At 35.4% G+C, this 24,191-nt stretch overlaps 1 protein-coding gene and 8 non-coding genes across 9 annotated transcripts; all 9 read left to right on the top strand.

Moving 5' to 3' along the window:
* The first annotated feature begins 4,383 nt into the window (after positions 1–4,383).
* Trnav-uac (transfer RNA valine (anticodon UAC)) lies at positions 4,384–4,456 on the top strand. Its single transcript has one exon. It is a non-coding gene; the product is annotated as a tRNA-Val (tRNA).
* A 425-nt stretch (positions 4,457–4,881) lies between these two features.
* Trnav-cac (transfer RNA valine (anticodon CAC)) lies at positions 4,882–4,954 on the top strand. The gene has a single exon. It is a non-coding gene; the product is annotated as a tRNA-Val (tRNA).
* A 1,414-nt stretch (positions 4,955–6,368) lies between these two features.
* Positions 6,369–6,441, top strand: Trnav-aac (transfer RNA valine (anticodon AAC)). Its single transcript has one exon. It is a non-coding gene; the product is annotated as a tRNA-Val (tRNA).
* A 356-nt stretch (positions 6,442–6,797) lies between these two features.
* Positions 6,798–12,242, top strand: LOC138311668 (uncharacterized). The gene is made up of 3 exons (XM_069252931.1): positions 6,798–7,136; positions 8,932–9,343; positions 11,576–12,242. The coding sequence occupies exons 2-3, from the start codon at positions 8,971–8,973 to the stop codon at positions 11,707–11,709; spliced, it is 507 nt and encodes a 168-aa protein (XP_069109032.1). The 5' UTR covers positions 6,798–7,136; positions 8,932–8,970; the 3' UTR covers positions 11,710–12,242.
* Positions 12,243–14,620: 2,378 nt separating this feature from the next.
* On the top strand, positions 14,621–14,693 carry Trnav-uac (transfer RNA valine (anticodon UAC)). Its single transcript has one exon. It is a non-coding gene; the product is annotated as a tRNA-Val (tRNA).
* Positions 14,694–14,980: 287 nt separating this feature from the next.
* On the top strand, positions 14,981–15,053 carry Trnav-cac (transfer RNA valine (anticodon CAC)). The gene has a single exon. It is a non-coding gene; the product is annotated as a tRNA-Val (tRNA).
* A 3,983-nt stretch (positions 15,054–19,036) lies between these two features.
* Trnav-uac (transfer RNA valine (anticodon UAC)) lies at positions 19,037–19,109 on the top strand. The gene has a single exon. It is a non-coding gene; the product is annotated as a tRNA-Val (tRNA).
* A 425-nt stretch (positions 19,110–19,534) lies between these two features.
* On the top strand, positions 19,535–19,607 carry Trnav-cac (transfer RNA valine (anticodon CAC)). The gene has a single exon. It is a non-coding gene; the product is annotated as a tRNA-Val (tRNA).
* A 4,203-nt stretch (positions 19,608–23,810) lies between these two features.
* Trnav-cac (transfer RNA valine (anticodon CAC)) lies at positions 23,811–23,884 on the top strand. Its single transcript has one exon. It is a non-coding gene; the product is annotated as a tRNA-Val (tRNA).
* The last annotated feature ends 307 nt before the right edge of the window (positions 23,885–24,191 follow it).

Raw genomic sequence — 24,191 nt, 5'->3', positions numbered from 1 at the left:
ATCAACCCACAATGTGTAATGCTCCAAACATGCAAACCAACCAGTCAAACCAGTTGCCTTTTCGTGCCCAGCGTTTCGCAAACCCCCTTTGCTGCCTCAAGATCCCGTGGTTTCCCCAGAAATCGTTACTCCTATTATCGCAGATAAACTTGCGGACATACTTGTAGGGTATGACATTGAAAAAACTCAATATTTAGTACAAGGGTTCAGGGAAGGTTTTCGTATACATTTTGAAGGTGATACGTTACAAACAGAATGTCCTAACTTAGTGTCTGCATCTGAATTCCCAGAGGTAATTCAAGCTAAAATCGATAAAGAATTACTTGCTAAACGGGTATCAGGCCCTTTTTCTTCGTCACCATATCCAACATATCATCTTAGCCCCATAGGAGTTGTACCAAAAAAGGAATCTGGTAAATACCGAATGATACATCATCTTAGTCATCCTAAAGGGATATCTATAAATGACGGTATTACAGAGGAGGCTTCTACTGTCTCTTACGCAAATATCTCTGATGCCATTGATCATATCAAATCTTTAGGTCAGTTTGCATTCTTATCTAAAACAGACATTGAGTCAGCATTTAGGATAGTGCCTATTCACCCAGCTGCTCGTCATTTATTAGGGTTTAAATGGAATGGTGAATTATATTTTGACAATTGTTTACCTATGGGACTTTCTGAGAGTTGTAAGATTTTTGAGGAATTAAGTAAGGCACTTGAATGGGTAGCTTACACTAAGTTAAGAGCAACAGCAGTAGTTTCATGTACTTGATGATTTCCTTTTCATAGAAAAGACTGGTACTCATTGTCAAGAAATTCTGTCAGCATTTCAAGACATGTGCAAATCTGTAGGTATTCCATTAGCACCAGATAAAACATTTGGTCCTAGCCAAATACTCCCCTTTTTGGGAATTACTTTGGATACCATCAATATGGAGTCACGCTTGCCACTTGACAAGCTACAAAAGGCTCTAGAGTCCTTAGATAGATTTGTAGTTAGGAAAAAAAGTCACACTCAGGGAACTACAATCCCTTATTGGAACATTACAATTTGCCACTTCAGTAGTTTTACCTGGTCGTGCCTTTTTAACGCCGGTTAATTGACCTCACTATTGGTGTTTCGAAACCCTTCTTTCGAATAAGGCTGCACAAGGAAGCTAAGGCAGACTTGATCATGTGGGGCTGAATTCTTACAGAAGTTTAATGGTAGTCTTTTCTTTTTAGATGAGAGGTGGTTAGTAAGCGACAATATGGAGCTGTTTACAGATTCTTCCTCTATAGGCTTTGGGGCTGTTTTTGGTAACCAATGGTTTTATGGGGAATGGCAGCCAGCTGTTAAGAAACGTCATTTAAACATAGCGATTTTAGAATTGTTTCCAATTGTTTTGGCTGTAGCAGCTTGGGGAAATATGATACAGAATAAGTGCATATGGTTATTCACTGACAATCACGCATTAGTACCAATAATCAACAAACAAACTTCACGCGATAAAATTATTATGCGCTTGATTCGCAAGTTGGTACTCTTGTGTTTAACTAATAATATTTTGTTTAAAGCAGTTCATATTCCTGGTCATACCAATGTTTTTGCGGATTCCCTATCTCGTTTACAGATAGAAAAGTTCAGAAAATTGTGTCCGACAGCACTTCAACTTCCAGCGCAAGTTCACACACTGATGGACCAAAGACACTACCTGTTACGCTGAACAAATTATTGGTAGCCTCCTTAGCCCCGTCATCCCATAGGGCATATGACAAAATTTGGGAAAATCTTTGTACCTTTTGTACATCTGTTTTACAGACATCTGTCTCACTACCTTTATCGTATGCCACTGTCGCATTATATGTTGCACATTTACATGAAAAGGGTCTTTCTGCTAGTACCATAACTTCACACTTGTCAGCCATAGCATATTTCCATAATATTAATGGTTATGACACCAATGACCCAACCAAAGATTTTGTAGTAAGAAAGGCAGTAGCAGGTGCAGCACGTTTACTGCCACAATATGATTCACGTCTCCCTATTACAGAGCCAATTCTACAAAGACTGGTTCAATCTTTACCATATGTATACCCATCCCTATATGAACAAGTTTTATACAAATCCATTTTCACTTTAGCTTTTTATGGCTTGGCTAGAGTTGGGGAACTAGTAATGACTGCACAAGATAAGTCTCACAATGTTCTTCAAGTATCTGATGTTCAGGTTGTTTTCCAACATGCCAAACCTGCTAATATGCAGGTCTGTTTCCGTCATTTTAAACACAACAGCAGTCAAAAAGCCCATACAATTACAGTGAACACCATTTTTTACCTTCCTCTATCTGCCCGGTTCAATCTATGTTGGAATATCTTCCTAAACGAGGACCCAAACCAGGCTGTCTGTTCCTTGAACAAAACGAACAACCATTATCTCGTAAACAATTTGACAATGTTGTCAGAAAATGTTTGAAGTTCTGTGAACTGAACAGTACTTTTTATAAGGGTCATAGCTTTCGGATAGGGGGGGCAACTCTTGCAGTCAAACAAGGTATGTCTGATGCACAGATTCGTTTATTAGGTGGATGGAAGTCTGATGCGTTTAAGAAATACATAAGGGCTCAACCACTCACAACTAGTCTTCCCTGAACTCTGTGCTTGTTACGTACAATATTTTGCTCATGTGAAATTTTATTGTCAATGTCCTTATTTTTTTTTTTTTTTTTTAATTTAAGTTTTATTCTTCGCATAGATATGTAGTGTTTTTAAGTCTATGCAGGCGCATGGGACCTTGTCAATGTATTTTTACACTGTATTGGAACAAAACCTTTATATATTACAATAATAGGCAGGCGCGTGGGTCCCTGTCCATTATTTTTTATCAACATGGTGATTTTACTTTGTGTTTGGAACAATGTACCTAGTCAGACTTTCTAATAATGGGCAGGCGCGTGGGTCCCTGTCCATTATTTTTTATCAACATGGTGATTTCACTTTGTGTTTGGAACAATGTACCTAATCAGACTTTCTAATAATGGGCAGGCGCGTGGGTCCCTGTCCATTATTTTTATCAACATGGTGATTTCACTTTGTGTTTGGAACAATGTACCTAGTCAAACTTTCAGTTTGTTTCTAATAATGGGCAGGCGCGTGGGTCCCTGTCCATTATTTTTATTGATGTGGTATACCGGTGAATGACACAACCCTGCTTACTATTCAGTACAATTGTCTTTTGATAATGTTTTAATCAATGTATATCTGTTTTTTCATTTTTAAATTTAGTTGTTGAAGTTTTTTAGCCAATTCAAACCTAATCAACCTCTTTGCTGTTCGGGTGGCGGATGACTTTGTCATTTTGGCTTAATTTGGCCGCTCACCTTTGCGGTCCACATCATGTATTTTCTAATAAGTATACTGGAATTTTTTTAAAAAAACCATATCTTAATGAAAAATAAATCATAAAGGCCACTTTAAGTGTGCCAATTTCCGCCATATAAGTGTTTGATTTTATTATTTTCACTCGCAAACAGAGCTTCACAGCATTGAGGTGGATTAGGTATCTTCTGTGTCATGCAAACAATGCAAAAATAAAAGTTTGTGAACAAACAGATTTTTGTAAAGATTGCATAATTTTATTGAATTGTTAATTTTATATGTGTTTTATTATGTTGTTTGTCTTGTTATGAAACATGATAGTGACGTCATACGTGTATATATATATATATATAGATCAGTAGGGGCTCCGCCCATTCCCTGATAAGGGACACTGTACATCCGGGCATATGTGAGAGGGTCAAATGTCATTGGTCAACGCAGGATAAAGTTTGGCCCCTGTTCAGCATCCCTTGAACCCCACAGCACATTTCCTCCTGAGAACCCATCTTGACGACGCCATATTGATTTTAAGGAAAAGAATTGTTATAATTTCTAATCAGTAGTAAAAATTCAATTTGAATTGCTTCAAACTGAAAGTGAAAGTGAAACACATCTGCACGTACGTGCAGTACCACCAAAAATGAAAATCCCTTCCCTTTCCCACCCGTTGTCAAAATTTATTCTTGTTCACCTTGACTCACCTTGACATTTCTTTTAATTCGTACTCATATTTTTAATAATTACATGTTTATGTATGTAAAGCTTAATTTGGCCGCTCACCTTTGCGGTCCACATCATGTATTTTCTAATAAGTATACTGGAATTAAAAAAAAAAGATATCTTAATGAAAAATAAATCATAAAAGCCACTTTAAGTGTGCCAATTTCCGCCATATAAGTGTTTGATTTTATTATTTTTACTCGCAAACAGAGCTTCACAGCATTGAGGTGGATTAGGTATCTTCTGTGTCATGCAAACAAGGCAAAAAATACTATTGATATCTGGGCAGTGCATTAAGAAATCGGTTTCGTGGTGTAGTGGTTATCACGTCTGCTTTACACGCAGAAGGTCGCGAGTTCGAACCTCGCCGAAACCTCCTTATATTTTTTGTATGCATTTAAACTTCACTTTTTAAAATGTAACTTTAAGTTGAATAAATTTGTTTTTGCACTATTAATTTTGTTTCACCATGTTTTTTTATATAGCATTAACCAAATGCACTTTGAAATAATTGATGAAATATATATGTAATAATAGCATAATTAAATGTGAGAATATCAATTTTGCTTTACAAACACGTTACTTGAACCGACCGATAATTATATTTTCCAAACTAAAGAAGCCATCCCTTCCCATATATGAATTTTATATCGTTAAGTAACATCACACATTCTATCATTTCAGCAATAGTGATAGATGAACTAAATCGGTTTTCAAAGATACATGAAATAAGCATATTTTTGTCAACAAATATCAACATGATAAAGCGTAAGACAATATTTGAAGAATGCGTAGCATATCGGTTTCGTGGTGTAGCGGTTATCACGTCTGCTTCACACGCAGAAGGTCGCGAGTTCGAACCTCGCCGAAACCTCTTTTATTTTTACATAAGAACAAGACATTTTATTTTATTTTCATATTAAGGCCTTAATACCAAGTTGATAGGATATCCGCGTTTATTAGCTTCAAATTACAAAATCAACGTTGTTTCTCTCTCTCTCTCTCTCTCTTAATTGATAACCGTATAAGGTGTTAATGTCGATAAGGAAACTCGTCCACATCAGCAGGAATTCGTATTTATACTATCCTTGTATTGCCAGGAATTAAGAAAACAACAACAATATTTTAAAGCAAGGCTATATGATATCACAATTTTATAAGAGTGTGCAAAATAGGCAAAACTACATTAGTAACATCAAATTGAAGATTTTCAAAATGAGTAGCACAATGTATATGTTTGTAATACATAAATGATCCTTGGTTCTATTCTATTCGAGGATAAGAACAGAGCGGATAGGACCAGACGGAACGATATCGACACGGTACATGCTGCATTCATTCCCAACACGCCATGAATAAAAGTCAAAGTATGACACTGCCAAATCAAGAATGATATTCTTCAACAAACCGTCTTCTAGACAGCAGCTTGCTTGAAATAGATTTTTATAAAGAATTTGTTGTGTAAATTAAATGTTGATTTGACATTACGGGGTCCATCAGGGAGCTGTTTTGACTCTACTTATTATCTAATATTAAAATTGACAATAAATTTAATCATTGATTAAGGTTTTTCCTACCATGGCAATAACATGTCAATGAATGTTATTGCATTATCTTCTTGGTTTCATCTGTTATTTTTATTACTTTTATATTGCGCCAATAGCCAGCGTTATAATGTATTTTAATGAGTTTTGGGGCAGAGTGCAACTGCGTAAGCAGAAATCAACTACATCGATGTCCGAGATAATGCAGGTTGGTAAAGAAGACTGCAGCAAAGCTTATTGGTCGATATAATTATCTCACCGGTACATCCTATGTTGTCATTTGGCAGAATAGGTCAGACTTGCTTACTATTTCCCTTGCTGTGCATTTTGCTGCTGTTTTATCAACAATTGTTGACGATAGGGCTTGAGTGAATTAAAAACCAAACCGCTGTTCATTTGGTTATACAACAATGTATTGCTGAATCTGGACTTGATTGAGAAGACAACTTTTTTCTCCATCAGAGAATCTGCTTTTTTTCTTCATTCCCCTCTCGAGAAATGTCCCTATCCAAATCAATTTTTAGCTCATATCTGCTATTAAATTAAAATGATTAGTTTGTATATGTGTCGTTTAACGTTTTCGTGTTTTCCCGTTTTGTTTCTTAATAAATCATTCATATCTATACTTGATTCATATATAATACAAAAATGTTCTATGTCGATATGAAAATATTGATGCAGAAAAGGGATAGCATAAAATGGAGTAACTTACAAGGCGTCTATTTACTCTACTGATGGTAACGAGGTTCCGTGGTGTAGTGGTTATCACGTCTGCTTAACACGCAGAAGGTCACGAGTTCGAAACTCGTCGGAACCTGCAATTATTTTTATTGCATTTAACTAAATTATTTTCTCTATATTCTTTGTCAAAAGAACCAATGCAAATTCAAACTTTCTTTCAAAACAGAATTAAATTCAAATATTTTTCTTTTCCAGTTAAAAAACTCCTAGGGAAAAAGAATGTGAAACAAATAAAAGTTTGTGAACAAACAGATTTTTGTAAAGATTGCATAATTTTATTGAATTGTTAATTTTATGTGTGTTTTATTATGTTGTTTGTCTTGTTATGAAACATGATAGTGACGTCATACGTGTATATATATATATATATAGATCAGTAGGCTCCGCCCATTCCCTGATAAGGGACACTGTACATCCGGGCATATTGTGAGAGGTCAAATGTCATTGGTCAACGCAGGATAAAGTTTGGCCCCTGTTCAGCATCCCTTGAACCCCACAGCACATTTCCTCCTGAGAACCCATCTTGACGACGCCATATTGATTTTAAGGAAAAGAATTGTTATAATTTCTAATCAGTAGTAAAAAATTCAATTTGAATTGCTTCAAACTGAAAGTGAAACACATCTGCACGTGCAGTACCACCAACCAAAAAGATGAAGGAGTTCCGAGTTATTCGTCATTGTTAGACGTCAGACGACAACTTTAAAAGTTGAGGTCGATGATCGCCCAATCCTCCGGACGGAAATCAGGAGAGTATCGTTCTGAAGATCGGTAGGATAAACTCTTTATTTTCTGCACGTTTTTCATGTACATATGGATATGTGTTCAACTGAAGGCAAAACAGTTTTGATCTGGGGTCACAGTTTAGTCCGACGGTTGCGTAGATATTGTGACGAGCATGCTCATAAGCAAAACCTTAGTTTTCGACCCAGTTCTCACAAGGTACATTTAGTTGGATATCCTGGGGGTACGATCTCTACGCTTCAAGAACATATGTCGGACATTCATTTCTATCAGCCGGAAATTGTTTGTCTACAAGTAGGCGGTAATGATTTGAGTCGCCCTTCCCAGACCCCGGAGTGTGTTATGGCAAATTTGACAGGCAGGATTGAACAGTTGTTTCATGCTACTTTCGTGAAATATGTTGTGGTTTTAGGGCTGTTTCCCAGGGAAAAAACTCGAGCACATAAGGGTGATGTTCCTGTAGAGGAGTACAATGTCAGAGTTCATCGTTTGAACACCATGTTACGAGAAGCTCTCCAGGGTAGCATATTTTGCAAGTTTTGGGAGAGCACGATCGCATGTCCAGTTTGACAGACTTATATTTGCCGGATAGTGTGCATTTCAAAAATCAGCAGCCGTATTTCAAATCTGTTCGTGGTGGAGTGCTTTATGGCATTAAAGCTAGCAGACAGAGACAGGTTCCGGTTTAGCTTGGCCAACTTTGCGTAGGTTTTTTATTAGTTGTTTTTGGTTTGTCTCCAAGTTTTATTTCGAGTTGTCTCCCTTCCATTGAGTGTGTTGGTTTTTTAGGCATAGCTCTGACAGCTCATTTTATATTTGTCTATACTTCTTGTATAATTTTTCTTTTGTGTGATATTGTTATTGCCTATGAATTTGGCCATATGATGTTATTTTGAATGATATTCATCATTATGTTTGCTAAATATTAAATATTACTGGCCCTTGAGGTTACAGTTTATATTAAACATTGAAATTACTGGCCTTTGAGGTTACAGTTTTATATTAATATTGATATTACTGGCCATTGAGGTTACAGTTTATACTAAGTATTGATAATTACTGGCCCTTGAGGTTACAGTTTATATTAAACATTGAAATTACTGGCCTTTGTGGTTACAGTTTATATTAAACATTGAAATTACTGGCCTTTGAGGTTACAGTTTATATCTTACTATTTAAATTACTGGCCCTTGAGGTTACTGTTTAGTGTTATACCAATTTTCTAACAGTGGACATATTATTATTTTAAAAAAAAAAAAAAAAAAAAAAAAAAAAAACTCGTTTGAGTTGTACCTGGCATTGTTCAGTCGTGTAATATTTACCGGTGTTTTCATGGTTTCATGAACTCACTATTGCCCATATGTTGCCGCAAGGTGGCATTGGTATACATGGTAATGTTATACTTTCCTGACATGCTGGTTGCCCTGTTGGGCTTTGTAATTACTGGCCCTAAGGGTTGCAGTTGTTCGTAACTATATTGTAATATATGGTTCTTACTTATTATAAGAGATAATTATTTTCTGATTTTACTGGCCCTATATAGCAGTTCCAGTTTTTCAAGCTAGATTTCAAAATATGCAATATAAATTGCTTATTATTGGCCATATGAGTTACAGTTGTTTGGAAATTTACATTTCAAGATACGTATGTCACAAATCAAGATATTGTATTTTAATGACCTTACGGGTTGCTGCTTTATAACTGTAAATTGATTGATTTGATTACTTGCCAAAAGTTATTGGCTACAGTTAATTCTAATTCATACACATTATTATTTATATTTGTTTGGAGATATACTGCTATAGTTTTTCTTTTATCACAGGTGTTTCATAACTAGTGTGGTATATCAGTAAGCTGCAATATGAGGCCAAAACGAAAGGCAGCTGCAAATAATACAGCCATTAAACAGCGAAGAGTAACTGAGCCGGCTGCAGCTGTCAGTGTCGCACCAGCTGTCAGCGCCCCAACAACAACTGATGTGCCACCTCCACCTGCCCCTGCCCCTTCCTCTGCCCCTGCACAGACGGTTCCTGTCGCTGATGTACAGGCTTTAGTAAAGAAGCCTTCAAACAAGGAGTGGAGGAAGCGAAAAAACTATTTTTACACTCGGAACACTCGGCCTCAACTTCCACGGGCTGACAATGCTGATGCCAGTGCTGGAGAAGCTATGGCTACCAACTTGCCCCCTATAGCGGTACCCACCGAACAAGTCATGACATCACATGACTCGATTAGTAGGTCATCAGTCTTACCAGCAATGACTTTGGCATCCGTTGAGCCCCACGAAAGCCACAGTAACACTCCTTTCATGTCAACGTCCATTCCGTTGGCTGATATGGTTTGTTTACCCATTAAGGAAAAAAATTGGGCTGGGGATTATGTAGAGCTGAGTACACTCAGCAGAAAAAGAACAAAAATACCTTTGAAATGGTCATCAAGCAGAATGATACTGGGGCTCCTGTGGCTCAGTGGGTGCCAAAAAACTAAAACTAAAACTTTGTCCATTGACCAATGGACTTCTTTGTTTCATTCTTTTGTCGCTATTTACTGTCAAAAGAAACCTCGGGATTTTGAGGCACTACTGAAATATATATCCGTAATACGGAAGCTGGCTTCAAAACAAGCAGACTGGTCTTTTTACGATGTCTCCTTTCGGCGACTTTTAGCAGAGAAACAATGTTATCATTGGGACCAGGTTGAATGGGAGCCCTGGCATGAGGCTATAACCCGCAAGTCCAGCACAAACAAAGGCTCTGTCAGTGTCTACCCTAAAGGCCTCTGTTGGAAGTTTTTGAATGGCCGTTACTGCAATGGATGTCGGTTCCCCCATAAATGTTCCATATGCAATGGGGATCATCCACTCACAATGTGTAATGCTCCAAACATGCAAACCAACCAGTCAAACCAGTTGCCTTTCGTGCCCAGCGTTTCGCAACCCCCTTTGCTGCCTCAAGATCCCGTGGTTTCCCCAGAAATCGTTACTCCTATTATCGCAGATAAACTTGCGGACATACTTGTAGGGTATGACATTGAAAAAACTCAATATTTAGTACAAGGGTTCAGGGAAGGTTTTCGTATACATTTTGAAGGTGATACGTTACAAACAGAATGTCCTAATTTAGTGTCTGCATCTGAATTCCCAGAGGTAATTCAAGCTAAAATCGATAAAGAATTACTTGCTAAACGGGTATCAGGCCCTTTTTCTTCGTCACCATATCCAACATATCATCTTAGCCCCATAGGAGTTGTACCAAAAAAGGAATCTGGTAAATACCGAATGATACATCATCTTAGTCATCCTAAAGGGATATCTATAAATGACGGTATTACAGAGGAGGCTTCTACTGTCTCTTACGCAAATATCTCTGATGCCATTGATCATATCAAATCTTTAGGTCAGTTTGCATTCTTATCTAAAAACAGACATTGAGTCAGCATTTAGGATAGTGCCTATTCACCCAGCTGATCGTCATTTATTAGGGTTTAAATGGAATGGTGAATTATATTTTGACAATTGTTTACCTATGGGACTTTCTGAGAGTTGTAAGATTTTTGAGGAATTAAGTAAGGCACTTGAATGGGTAGCTTACACTAAGTTAAGAGCAACAGCAGTAGTTCATGTACTTGATGATTTCCTTTTCATAGAAAAGACTGGTACTCATTGTCAAGAAATTCTGTCAGCATTTCAAGACATGTGCAAATCTGTAGGTATTCCATTAGCACCAGATAAAACATTTGGTCCTAGCCAAATACTCCCCTTTTTGGGAATTACTTTGGATACCATCAATATGGAGTCACGCTTGCCACTTGACAAGCTACAAAAGGCTGTAGAGTCCTTAGATAGATTTGTAGTTAGGAAAAAAGTCACACTCAGGGAACTACAATCCCTTATTGGAACATTACAATTTGCCACTTCAGTAGTTTTACCTGGTCGTGCCTTTTTACGCCGGTTAATTGACCTCACTATTGGTGTTTCGAAACCCTTCTTTCGAATAAGGCTGCACAAGGAAGCTAAGGCAGACTTGATCATGTGGGCTGAATTCTTACAGAAGTTTAATGGTAGTCTTTTCTTTTTAGATGAGAGGTGGTTAGTAAGTGACAATATGGAGCTGTTAACAGATTCTTCCTCTATAGGCTTTGGGCTGTTTTTGGTAACCAATGGTTTTATGGGGAATGGCAGCCAGCTGTTAAGAAACGTCATTTAAACATAGCGATTTTAGAATTGTTTCCAATTGTTTTGGCTGTAGCAGCTTGGGGAAATATGATACAGAATAAGTGCATATGGTTATTCACTGACAATCACGCATTAGTACCAATAATCAACAAACAAACTTCACGCGATAAAATTATTATGCGCTTGATTCGCAAGTTGGTACTCTTGTGTTTAACTAATAATATTTTTGTTTAAAGCAGTTCATATTCCTGGTCATACCAATGTTTTAGCGGATTCCCTATCTCGTTTACAGATAGAAAAGTTCAGAAAATTGTGTCCGACAGCACTTCAACTTCCAGCGCAAGTTCACACACTGATGGACCAAAGACACTACCTGTTACGCTGAACAAATTATTGGTAGCCTCCTTAGCCCCCGTCATCCCATAGGGCATATGACAAAATTTGGGAAAATCTTTGTACCTTTTGTACATCTGTTTTACAGACATCTGTCTCACTACCTTTATCGTATGCCACTGTCGCATTATATGTTGCACATTTACATGAAAAGGGGTCTTTCTGCTAGTACCATAACTTCACACTTGTCAGCCATAGCATATTTCCATAATATTAATGGTTATGACACCAATGACCCAACCAAAGATTTTGTAGTAAGAAAGGCAGTAGCAGGTGCAGCACGTTTACTGCCACAATATGATTCACGTCTCCCTATTACAGAGCCAATTCTACAAAGACTGGTTCAATCTTTACCATATGTATACCCATCCCTATATGAACAAGTTTTGTACAAATCCATTTTCACTTTAGCTTTTTATGGCTTGGCTAGAGTTGGGGAACTAGTAATGACTGCACAAGATAAGTCTCACAATGTTCTTCAAGTATCTGATGTTCAGGTTGTTTTCCAACATGCCAAACCTGCTAATATGCAGGTCTGTTTCCGTCATTTTAAACACAACAGCAGTCAAAAAAAGCCCATACAATTACAGTGAACACCATTTTACCTTCCTCTATCTGCCCGGTTCAATCTATGTTGGAATATCTTCCTAAACGAGGACCCAAACCAGGCTGTCTGTTCCTTGAACAAAACGAACAACCATTATCTCGTAAACAATTTTGACAATGTTGTCAGAAAATGTTTGAAGTTCTGTGAACTGAACAGTACTTTTTATAAGGGTCATAGCTTTCGGATAGGGGGGGCAACTCTTGCAGTCAAACAAGGTATGTCTTATGCACAGATTCGTTTATTAGGTAGATGGAAGTCTGATGCGTTTAAGAAATACATAAGGGCTCAACCACTCACAACTAGTCTTCCCTGAACTCTCTGTGCTTGTTACGTACAATATTTTGCTCATGTGAAATTTTTATTGTCAATGTCCTTATTTTTTTTTTTTTTACAAGTTTTATTCTTCGCATAGATATGTAGTGTTTTTAAGTCTATGCAGGCGCATGGGACCTTGTCAATGTATTTTTACACTGTATTGGAACAAAACCTATATATATTACAATAATAGGCAGGCGCGTGGGTCCCTGTCCATTATTTTTTATCAACATGGTGATTTTACTTTGTGTTTGGAACAATGTACCTAGTCAGACTTTCTAATAATGGACAGGCGCGTGGGTCCCTGTCCATTATTTTTTATCAACATGGTGATTTCACTTTGTGTGTTTGGAACAATGTACCTAGTCAAACTTTCAGTTTGTTTCTAATAATGGGCAGGCGCGTGGGTCCCTGTCCATTATTTTTATTGATGTGGTATACCCGGTGAATGACACAACCCTGCTTACTATTCAGTACAAATGTCTTTTGATAATGTTTTAATCAATGTATATCTGTTTTTTTCATTTTTAAATTTAGTTGTTGAAGTTTTTTGCCAATTCAAACCTAATCAACCTCTTTGCTGTTCGGGTGGCGGATGACTTTGTCATTTTGGCTTAATTTGGCCGCTCACCTTTGCGGTCCACATCATGTATTTTCTAATAAGTATACTGGAATTTTTTTAAAAAACCATATCTTAATGAAAAATAAATCATAAAGGCCACTTTAAGTGTGCCAATTTCCGCCATATAAGTGTTTGATTTTATTATTTTTACTCGCAAACGAGACACACCAAAGTCTATAAAAGTGGTAGTTTCTGCGCTCCTGCTTAGCGTTCAGCATACATGGGAGTGGGACGACTGGTTCGTCCGTTGTCAGTATAATGTGACCGGGTGGGGTGTGTTGCTTGGTGTCTTCGGCGGCATGCTTCAGTGATATAGCACTATAAAAAGGGCAACAGTTCCACTATACAAGAAGACACAACACGAACATACGCGCAGTCTCCCAGTAACACTCACCTCGCACAACATACACGCAACACACCGCATACATGGGAGGCCGTCCTTACATGACCATAGCTGTTAATAGGACGTTAATAAATCAAACAAACAAACAAACAAACAAACAAACAAACAAACAAAAAAATAATTACTCGCAAACAGAGCTTCACAGCATTGAGGTGGATTAGGTTATCTTCTGTGTCATGCAAACAAGGCAAAAATAAAAGTTTGTGAACAAACAGATTTTTGTAAAGATTGCATAATTTTATTGAATTGTTAATTTTATATGTGTTTTATTATGTTGTTTGTCTTGTTATGAAACATGATAGTGACGTCATACGTGTATATATATATATATAGATCAGTAGGCTCCGCCCATTTCCCTGATAAGGGACACTGTACATCCGGGCATATGTGAGAGGTCAAATGTCATTGGTCAACGCAGGAAAAAGTTTGGCCCCTGTTCAGCATCCCTTGAACCCCACAGCACATTTCCTCCTGAGAACCCATCTTGACGACGCCATATTGATTTTAAGGAAAAGAATTGTTATAATTTCTAATCAGTAGTAAAAATTCAATTTGAATTGCTTCAAACTGAAAGTGAAAGTGAAACACATCTGCACGTGCAGTACCACCAAAAAATGAAAATCCCTTCCCGTTCCCACCCGTTGTCAAAATTTATTCTTGTTCACCTTGACTCACCTTGACATTTCTTTTAATTCGTACTCATATTTTTATAATTACATGTTTATGTATGTAAAGCTTAATTTGGCCGCTCACCTTTGCGGTCCACATCATGTATTTTCTAATAAGTATACTGGAATTTTTTAAAAAAACCATATCTTAATGAAAAATAAATCATAAAGGCCACTTTAAGTGTGCCAATTTCCGCCATATAAGTGTTTGATTTTATTATTTTTACTCGCAAACAGAGCTTCACAGCATTGAGGTGGATTAGGTATCTTCTGTGTCATGCAAACAAGGCAAAAATACTATTGATATCTGGGCAGTGCATTAAGAAATCGGTTTCGTGGTGTAGTGGTTATCACGTCTGCTTTACACGCAGAAGGTCGTGAGTTCGAACCTCGCCGAAACCTCCTTATATATTTTTGTATGCATTTAAACTTCACTTTTTAAAATGTAACTTTAAGTTGAATACATTTGTTTTTGCACTATTAATTTTGTTTCACCATGTTTTTTATAATAGCATCCCATATATGAATTTTATGTATATCGTTAAGTAACATCACACATTCTATCATTTCAGCAATAGTGATAGACGAACTAAATCGGTTTTCAAAGATACATGAAATAAGCATATTTTTGTCAACAAATATCAACATGATAAAGCGTAAGACAATATTTGAAGAATGCGTAGCATATCGGTTTCGTGGTGTAGCGGTTATCACGTCTGCTTCACACGCAGAAGGTCGCGAGTTCGAACCTCGCCGAAACCTCTTTTATTTTTACATAAGAACAAGACATTTTATTTTATTTTCATATTAAGGCCTTAATACCAAGTTGATAGGATATCCGCGTTTATTAGCTTCAAATTACAAAATCAACGTTGTTTCTCTCTCTCTCTCTCTCTCTTAATTGATAACCGTATAAGGTGTTAATGTCGATAAGGAAACTCGTCCACATCAGCAGGAATTCGTATTTATACTATCCTTGTATTGCCAGGAATTAAGAAAACAACAACAATATTTTAAAGCAAGGCTATATGATATCACAATTTTATAAGAGTGTGCAAAATAGGCAAAACTACATTAGTAACATCAAATTGAAGATTTTCAAAATGAGTAGCACAATGTATATGTTTGTAATACATAAATGATCCTTGGTTCTATTCTATTCGAGGATAAGAACAGAGCGGATAGGACCAGACGGAACGATATCGACACGGTACATGCTGCATTCATTCCCAACACGCCATGAATAAAAGTCAAAGTATGACACTGCCAAATCAAGAATGATATTCTTCAACAAACCGTCTTCTAGACAGCAGCTTGCTTGAAATAGATTTTTATAAAGAATTTGTTGTGTAAATTAAATGATGATTTGACATTACGGGGTCCATCAGGGAGCTGTTTTGACTCTACTTATTATCTAATATTAAAATTGACAATAAATTTAATCATTGATTAAGGTTTTTCCTACCATGGCAATAACATGTCAATGAATGGCAATGCTTATCTTCTTGGTTTCATCTGTTATTTTTATTACTTTATATTGCGCCAATAGCCAGCGTTATAATGTATTTTAATGAGTTTTGGGGCAGAGTGCAACTGCGTAAGCAGAAATCAACTACATCGATGTCCGAGATATGCAGGTTGGTAAAGAAGACTGCAGCAAAGCTTATTGGTCGATATAATTATCTCATCGGTACATCCTATGTTGTCATTTGGCAGAATAGGTCAGACTTGCTTACTATTTCCCTTGCTGTGCATTTTGCTGCTGTTTTATCAACAATTGTTGACGATAGGGCTTGAGTGAATTAAAAACCAAACAGCTGTTCATTTGGTTATACAACAATGTATTGCTGAATCTGGACTAGATTGAGAAGACAACTTTTTACTCCATCAGAGAATCTGCTTTTTTTCTTCATTCCCCTCTCGAGAAATGTCCCTATCCAAATCAATTTTAGCTCATATATCTGCTATTAAATTAAAATGGTTAGTTTGTATATGTGTCGTTTAACGTTTTCGTGTTTTCCCGTTTTGTTTCTTAATAAATCATTCATATCTATACTTGATCATATATAATACAAAATGTTCTATGTCGATATGAAATATTGATGCAGAAGGGATAGCATAAAATGGAGTAACTTACAAGGCGTCTATTTGCTCTACTGATGGTAACGAGGTTCCGTGGTGTAGTGGTTATCACGTCTGCTTAACACGCAGAAGGTCACGAGTTCGAAACTCGTGGGATAATAAAGTTGCTAATATCAGAAATATTTTGAGAATGTGGTCACAGAGACAATTAACTATACAAGGGAGAGCTATTGTGATCAATTCATTGTTGATGTCCAGATGTTGGTATTGTCTAACGTCACATACAATACCTCTAGCTGCTATTACTGAAATAAAAAAAAAAACTATGTATTGATTTTTTGTGGCATAAAGGTGCGCATTTGGTGGCTTATGACACCATTATTGGCAAAAGAAAAGATGGTGGTTTGAATGTACCTGATATTGAGTTAAAACTTAAAGCATTTAGATTAAATTTTTTGAAGGTGGTTAGATACATCTTGCACAGCAGTCTGGAAATGTATGGGTCAGTATTTTTTTAACAAAGTTCTGAACTTAAATCTCGATTTTGAGGTTATTTATTGTAAAGTTTCCTAATAAGTATCTTAGATCTTTACCTATTGTTTATCACGAAATGTTAAAGGCTTGGTATGTATTTCAGTCTGTTAACGAGGTCTTCTATAATGAGGACAACTTTTTTGTGTATGAACAGCCTTTGTTTTTCAACCCAATATTTGTGAACAATGACAAACCTGTATTTATTGAATGTTTCTCCAAAGCTGGTGTAGTTAAAGTGAAGCATTTGACTTTAGAAGTCGTATCTAAGTTCATTCACTCAAATGCAATAGTTGATGTTATTAAGGATAGTAATCCAGATATTTCTAGTGACATAATTTTAAATGATTACAAAATTATCATGAACTCTATTCCTGCTAAATATAAAGATGTTATTTTGAGCAATGTACATACCAATATAAGAACTGACGCTAGACCTTACGTTACATATATGGATGGTAATGGGACAACAGTACAGCTCTATCCAAAAACCACAAAGGATATCTATGGTTGTTTTATTCGTCGATTTTTCAGAAGACCAAAATCAACTGAATATTGGTCAAATGTTTTTAATAGCATGAGTCTACCACAAGTCTTTACAATAATGTATTTGCCATTTTTACCATGTGATATTGTTGATGTTCACTATCGTATTGTTCATAATACTATATTTACCATGGAAAAGTTGAAGAAAATTGGCACAGTTAATAATGACCAATGTCTAGTTTGTAAAACTGATTCAGAAACTTTACAGCATTTGTTTCTTGATTGTTCAGGAACTTTCCGATTTTTTAGCCTACATCCAAACATTAACAAAGAAACTTTTTTCAAAGGCTGATCAGCATTACTTATCGGATATTTCTCTAGGAAGTCTTGTACTTCTGGGTTTCACAAGAAAGATCAAATTCACTAATCCGTATTTTATTAACTTCTTTTTTGGAGTAGTTCGTTTCTGTATATTTAAAAGGCGCAACTTAGTAGTTAGTGATATGTAAAAGTTGAATTTGAAAACTTTCTTTAAGTATACACTAAGAAAATATTTTGATTATATTAGACATTATTATCAAATGGCAAAGAAATATCAGTTGTTCAAAAGGTATATTGCTGCAGATAATGCATTGTTAAAAGGTGATGATATTTTTTTAAATTCTAATGATTTGAGTTCCTTTGTTTTAGATATCTAGTTAACACTATTGTACTCATTGTCTTTGTATTATTATTGCAAATGAAAAGAAATTGAATGTATGCGTTATAAAGTCTGTGATATATTGATTTCAAATGTTTATATTAAATGAAATGTGAGGAGCCTTCGGGGCCCCAACCCCGGGGGTCCTATTTGCTGGGAACATTAAAAGATTATTTTTAAAGATAAAAAAAAGAGCGTCGTGCTAATAACGCGAATGTCGTGGGTTCGACCCCCACACTGGCCATTTCCTTACGTATTTTTTTTTTACTCTAGACTTGTTCAGAATCACGTTTAGTTCCATTTTATTTTACCAAATTTGTTTCAAATGAAACATTATTGCAGCGTATATTATTAGCACTTTAACACGATCTATCTTATTGTTTGTCAAATCTCCGTCTTTATATTTCAAACGGGGCTTTGCTATTTTGCCACATTGACATTTACAATTTCGACTGTTCGCAGAAATTATTATATACACAAGTAGATAATGAAAAACTATAAATGGGTAGAATTATTTAAGATGCACAAACGTGTTTTCACATCATTTCATCCTATATGTCTAATTTGTCAATGTTCAATTATGAAAGTCTTTATGCTATCACAATGTTCACCAGTGAATCGCCGTTTCATTGTTTATCACCATTAGAATTATATTCTTGTACTGTTTGCAGATTTAAAATAAAAAAATCAAGCAATGAAAAAAAAAAATCACGTCTGCTTAACACGCAGAAGGTCACGAGTTCGAAACTCGTCAGAACCTGCAATTATTTTTATTGCATTTAACTAAATTATTTTCTCTATTCTTTGTGAAAAGAACCAATGCAAATTCAAACTTTCTTTCAAAACAGAATTAAATTCAAATATTTTTCTTTTCCAGTTAAAAACCTCCTAGGGAAAAGAATGTGAAACAATTACTATTGATATCTGGGCAGTGCATTAAGAAATCGGTTTCGTGGTGTAGTGGTTATCACGTCTGCTTTACACGCAGAAGGTCGCGAGTTCGAACCTCGCCGAAACCTCCTTATATTTTTTGTATGCATTTAAACTTCACTTTTTAAAATGTAACTTTAAGTTGAATACATTTGTTTTTGCACTATTAATTTTGTTTCACAATGTTTTTTTATATAGCATTAACCAAATGCACTTTGAAATAATTGATGAAATATATATGTAATAATAGAATAATTAAATGTGAGAATATCAATTTTGCTTTACAAACACGTTACTTGAACCGACCGATAATTATATTTTCCAAACTAAAGAAGCCATCCCTTCCCATATATGAATTTTATATTGTTAAGTAACATCACACATTCTATCATTTCAGCAATAGTGATAGATGAACTAAATCGGTTTTCAAAGATACATGAAATAAACATATTTTTGTCAACAAATATCAACATGATAAAGCGTAAGACAATATTTGAAGAATGCGTAGCATATCGGTTTCGTGGTGTAGCGGTTATCACGTCTGCTTCACACGCAGAAGGTCGCGAGTTCGAACCTCGCCGAAACCTCTTTTATTTTTACATAAGAACAAGACATTTTATTTTATTTTCATATTAAGGCCTTAATACCAAGTTGATAGGATATCCGCGTTTATTAGCTTCAAATTACAAAATCAACGTTGTTTCTTTCTCTCTCTCTCTCTCTCTAATTGATAACCGTATAAGGTGTTAATGTCGATAAGGAAACTCGTCCACATCAGCAGGAATTCGTATTTATACTATCCTTGTATTGCCAGGAATTAAGAAAAACAACAACAATATTTTAAAGCAAGGCTATATGATATCACAATTTTATAAGAGTGTGCAAAATAGGCAAAACTACATTAGTAACATCAAATTGAAGATTTTCAAAAAGAGTAGCACAATGTATATGTTTGTAATACATAAATGATCCTTGGTTCTATTCTATTCGAGGATAAGAACAGAGCGGATAGGACCAGACGGAACGATATCGACACGGTACATGCTGCATTCATTCCCAACACGCCATGAATAAAAGTCAAAGTATGACACTGCCAAATCAAGAATGATATTCTTCAACAAACCGTCTTCTAGACAGCAGCTTGCTTGAAATAGATTTTTATAAAGAATTTGTTGTGTAAATTAAATGATGATTTGACATTACGGGGTCCATCAGGGAGCTGTTTTGACTCTACTTATTATCTAATATTAAAATTGACAATAAATTTAATCATTGATTAAGGTTTTTCCCTACCATGGCAATAACATGTCAATGAATGGCAATGCTTATCTTCTTGGTTTCATCTGTTATTTTTATTACTTTATATTGCGCCAATAGCCAGCGTTATAATGTATTTTAATGAGTTTTGGGGCAGAGTGCAACTGCGTAAGCAGAAATCAACTACATCGATGTCCGAGATATGCAGGTTGGTAAAGAAGACTGCAGCAAAGCTTATTGGTCGATATAATTATCTCATCGGTACATCCTATGTTGTCATTTGGCAGAATAGGTCAGACTTGCTTACTATTTCCCTTGCTGTGCATTTTGCTGCTGTTTTATCAACAATTGTTGACGATAGGGCTTGAGTGAATTAAAAACCAAACCGCTGTTCATTTGGTTATACAACAATGTATTGCTGAATCTGGACTAGATTGAGAAGACAACTTTTTACTCCATCAGAGAATCTGCTTTTTTTCTTCATTCCCCTCTCGAGAAATGTCCCTATCCAAATCAATTTTAGCTCATATCTGCTATTAAATTAAAATGGTTAGTTTGTATATGTGTCGTTTAACGTTTTCGTGTTTTCCCGTTTTGTTTCTTAATAAATCATTCATATCTATACTTGATCATATATAATACAAAATGTTCTATGTCGATATGAAATATTGATGCAGAAGGGATAGCATAAAATGGAGTAACTTACAAGGCGTCTATTTGCTCTACTGATGGTAACGAGGTTCCGTGGTGTAGTGGTTATCACGTCTGCTTAACACGCAGAAGGTCACGAGTTCGAAACTCGTGGGATAATAAAGTTGCTAATATATCAGAAATATTTTGAGAATGTGGTCACAGAGACAATTAACTATACAAGGGAGAGCTATTGTGATCAATTCATTGTTGATGTCCAGATGTTGGTATTGTCTAACGTCACATACAATACCTCTAGCTGCTATTACTGAAATAAAAAAAAAACTATGTATTGATTTTTTGTGGCATAAAGGTGCGCATTTGGTGGCTTATGACACCATTATTGGCAAAAGAAAAGATGGTGGTTTGAATGTACCTGATATTGAGTTAAAACTTAAAGCATTTAGATTAAAATTTCTTTTAAGGTGGTTAGATACATCTTGCACAGCAGTCTGGAAATGTATGGGTCAGTATTTTTTTAACAAAGTTCTGAACTTAAATCTCGATTTTGAGGTTATTTATTGTAAGTTTCCTAATAAGTATCTTAGATCTTTACCTATTGTTTATCACGAAATGTTAAAGGCTTGGTATGTATTTCAGTCTGTTAACGAGGTCTTCTATAATGAGGACAACTTTTTTGTGTATGAACAGCCTTTGTTTTTCAACCCAATATTTGTGAACAATGACAAACCTGTATTTATTGAATGTTTCTCCAAAGCTGGTGTAGTTAAAGTGAAGCATTTGACTTTAGAAGTCGTATCTAAGTTCATTCACTCAAATGCAATAGTTGATGTTATTAAGGATAGTAATCCAGATATTTCTAGTGACATAATTTTAAATGATTACAAAATTATCATGAACTCTATTCCTGCTAAATATAAAGATGTTATTTTGAGCAATGTACATACCAATATAAGAACTGACGCTAGACCTTACGTTACATATATGGATGGTAATGGGACAACAGTACAGCTCTATCCAAAAACCACAAAGGATATCTATGGTTGTTTTATTCGTCGATTTTTCAGAAGACCAAAATCAACTGAATATTGGTCAAATGTTTTTAATAGCATGAGTCTACCACAAGTCTTTACAATAATGTATTTGCCATTTTTACCATGTGATATTGTTGATGTTCACTATCGTATTGTTCATAATACTATATTTACCATGGAAAAGTTGAAGAAAATTGGCACAGTTAATAATGACCAATGTCTTGTTTGTAAAACTGATTCAGAAACCTTACAGCATTTGTTTCTTGATTGTTCAGAACTTTCCGATTTTTTAGCCTACATCCAAACATTAACAAAGAAACTTTTTTCAAAGGCTGATCAGCATTACTTATCGGATATTTCTCTAGGAAGTCTTGTACTTCTGGGTTTCACAAGAAAGATCAAATTCACTAATCCGTATTTCATTAACTTCTTTTTTGGAGTAGTTCGTTTCTGTATATTTAAAAGGCGCAACTTAGTAGTTAGTGATATGTAAAAGTTGAATTTGAAAACTTTCTTTAAGTATACACTTAGAAAATATTTTGATTATATTAGACATTATTATCAAATGGCAAAGAAATATCCAGTTGTTCAAAAGGTATATTGCTGCAGATAATGCATTGTTAAAAGGTGATGATATTTCTTTAAATTCTAATGATTTGAGTTCCTTTGTTTTAGATATCTAGTTAACACTATTGTACTCATTGTCTTTGTATTATTATTGCAAATGAAAAGAAATTGAATGTATGCGTTATAAAGTCTGTGATATATTGATTTCAAATGTTTATATTAAATGAAATGTGAGGAGCCTTCGGGGCCCCAACCCCGGGGGTCCTATTTGCTGGGAACATTAAAAGATTATTTTTAAAGATAAAAAAAAGAGCGTCGTGCTAATAACGCGAATGTCGTGGGTTCGACCCCCACACTGGCCATTTCCTTACATATTTTTTTTACTCTAGACTTGTTCAGATCACGTTTGGTTCCATTTTATTTTACCAAATTTGTTTCAAATGAAACATTATTGCAGCGTATATTATTAGCACTTTAACACGATCTATCTTATTGTTTGTCAAATCTCCGTCTTTATATTTCAAACGGGGCTTTGCTATTTTGCCACATTGACATTTACAATTTCGACTGTTCGCAGAAATTATTATATACACAAGTAGATAATGAAAAACTATAAATGGGAAGAATTATTTAAGATGCACAAACATGTTTTCACATCATTTCATCCTATATGTCTAATTTGTCAATGTTCAATTATGAAAGTCTTTATGCTATCACAATGTTCACCAGTGAATCGCCGTTTCATTGTTTATCACCATTAGAATTATATTCTTGTACTCGTTTGCAGATTTAAAATAAAAAAATCAAGCAATGAAAAAAAAAATCACGTCTGCAGAAGGTCTTAACACGCAGAAGGTCACGAGTTCGAAACTCGTCGGAACCTGCAATTATTTTTATTGCATTTAACAAAATTATTTTTCTCTATTCTTTAAGTGAAAAGAACCAATTCTTTTTATATAGCATTAACCAAATGCACTTTGAAATAATTGATGAAATATATATGTAATAATAGAATAATTAAATGTGAGAATATCAATTTTGCTTTACAAACACGTTACTTGAACCGACCGATAATTATATTTTCCAAACTAAAGAAGCCATCCCTTCCCCATATATGAATTTTATATCGTTAAGTAACATCACACATTCTATCATTTCAGCAATAGTGATAGATGAACTAAAAAATCGGTTTTCAAAGATACATGAAATAAACATATTTTTGTCAACAAATATCAACATGATAAAGCGTAAGACAATATTTGAAGAAATGCGTAGCATATCGGTTTCGTGGTGTAGCGGTTATCACGTCTGCTTCACACGCAGAAGGTCGCGAGTTCGAACCTCGGCCGAAACCACTTTTTATTTTTTACATAAGAACAAGACATTTTATTTTATTTTCATATTAAGGCCTTAATAACAAAGTTGAAAAGGAAATCCCCGTTTTATTATCTTCGAAATAACACAATCAACGATGTTTATCTCTCTCTCCATCTTCCTCTTAATTGGGATAGACGTAGTAGGGTGTAAATGTCGATAAGAAAAACACGTCCACATCTGCAGGAATTCGAGTATTTATACTATCCATAGTATTGCCATGAAATATGAAAAAACACCAACCATCAATGATTTTAAAGCAATGCGATATGAAAGTCACAATATTAT

The sequence above is a fragment of the Argopecten irradians genome, unplaced genomic scaffold, assembly GCF_041381155.1.
Source record: "Argopecten irradians isolate NY unplaced genomic scaffold, Ai_NY scaffold_0082, whole genome shotgun sequence".
Classification (NCBI taxonomy): Eukaryota; Metazoa; Mollusca; class Bivalvia; order Pectinida; family Pectinidae; genus Argopecten; species Argopecten irradians.
Note: the sequence above shows the minus strand (reverse complement) of the source record. Positions and strands in the feature narration are given on the sequence as shown.

What these genes read in the sequence shown, in the direction of transcription:
- LOC138311668 (XM_069252931.1), top strand. Translation starts at nt 8,971, where the DNA reads ATGAGGCCAAAACGAAAGGCAGCTGCAAATAATACAGCCATTAAACAG. An exon ending in GACATCACATGACTCGATTA is followed by an intron (nt 9,344 to 11,575) that starts GTAGGTCATCAG and finishes TCTCGTTTACAG; the next exon opens with ATAGAAAAGTTCAGAAAATT.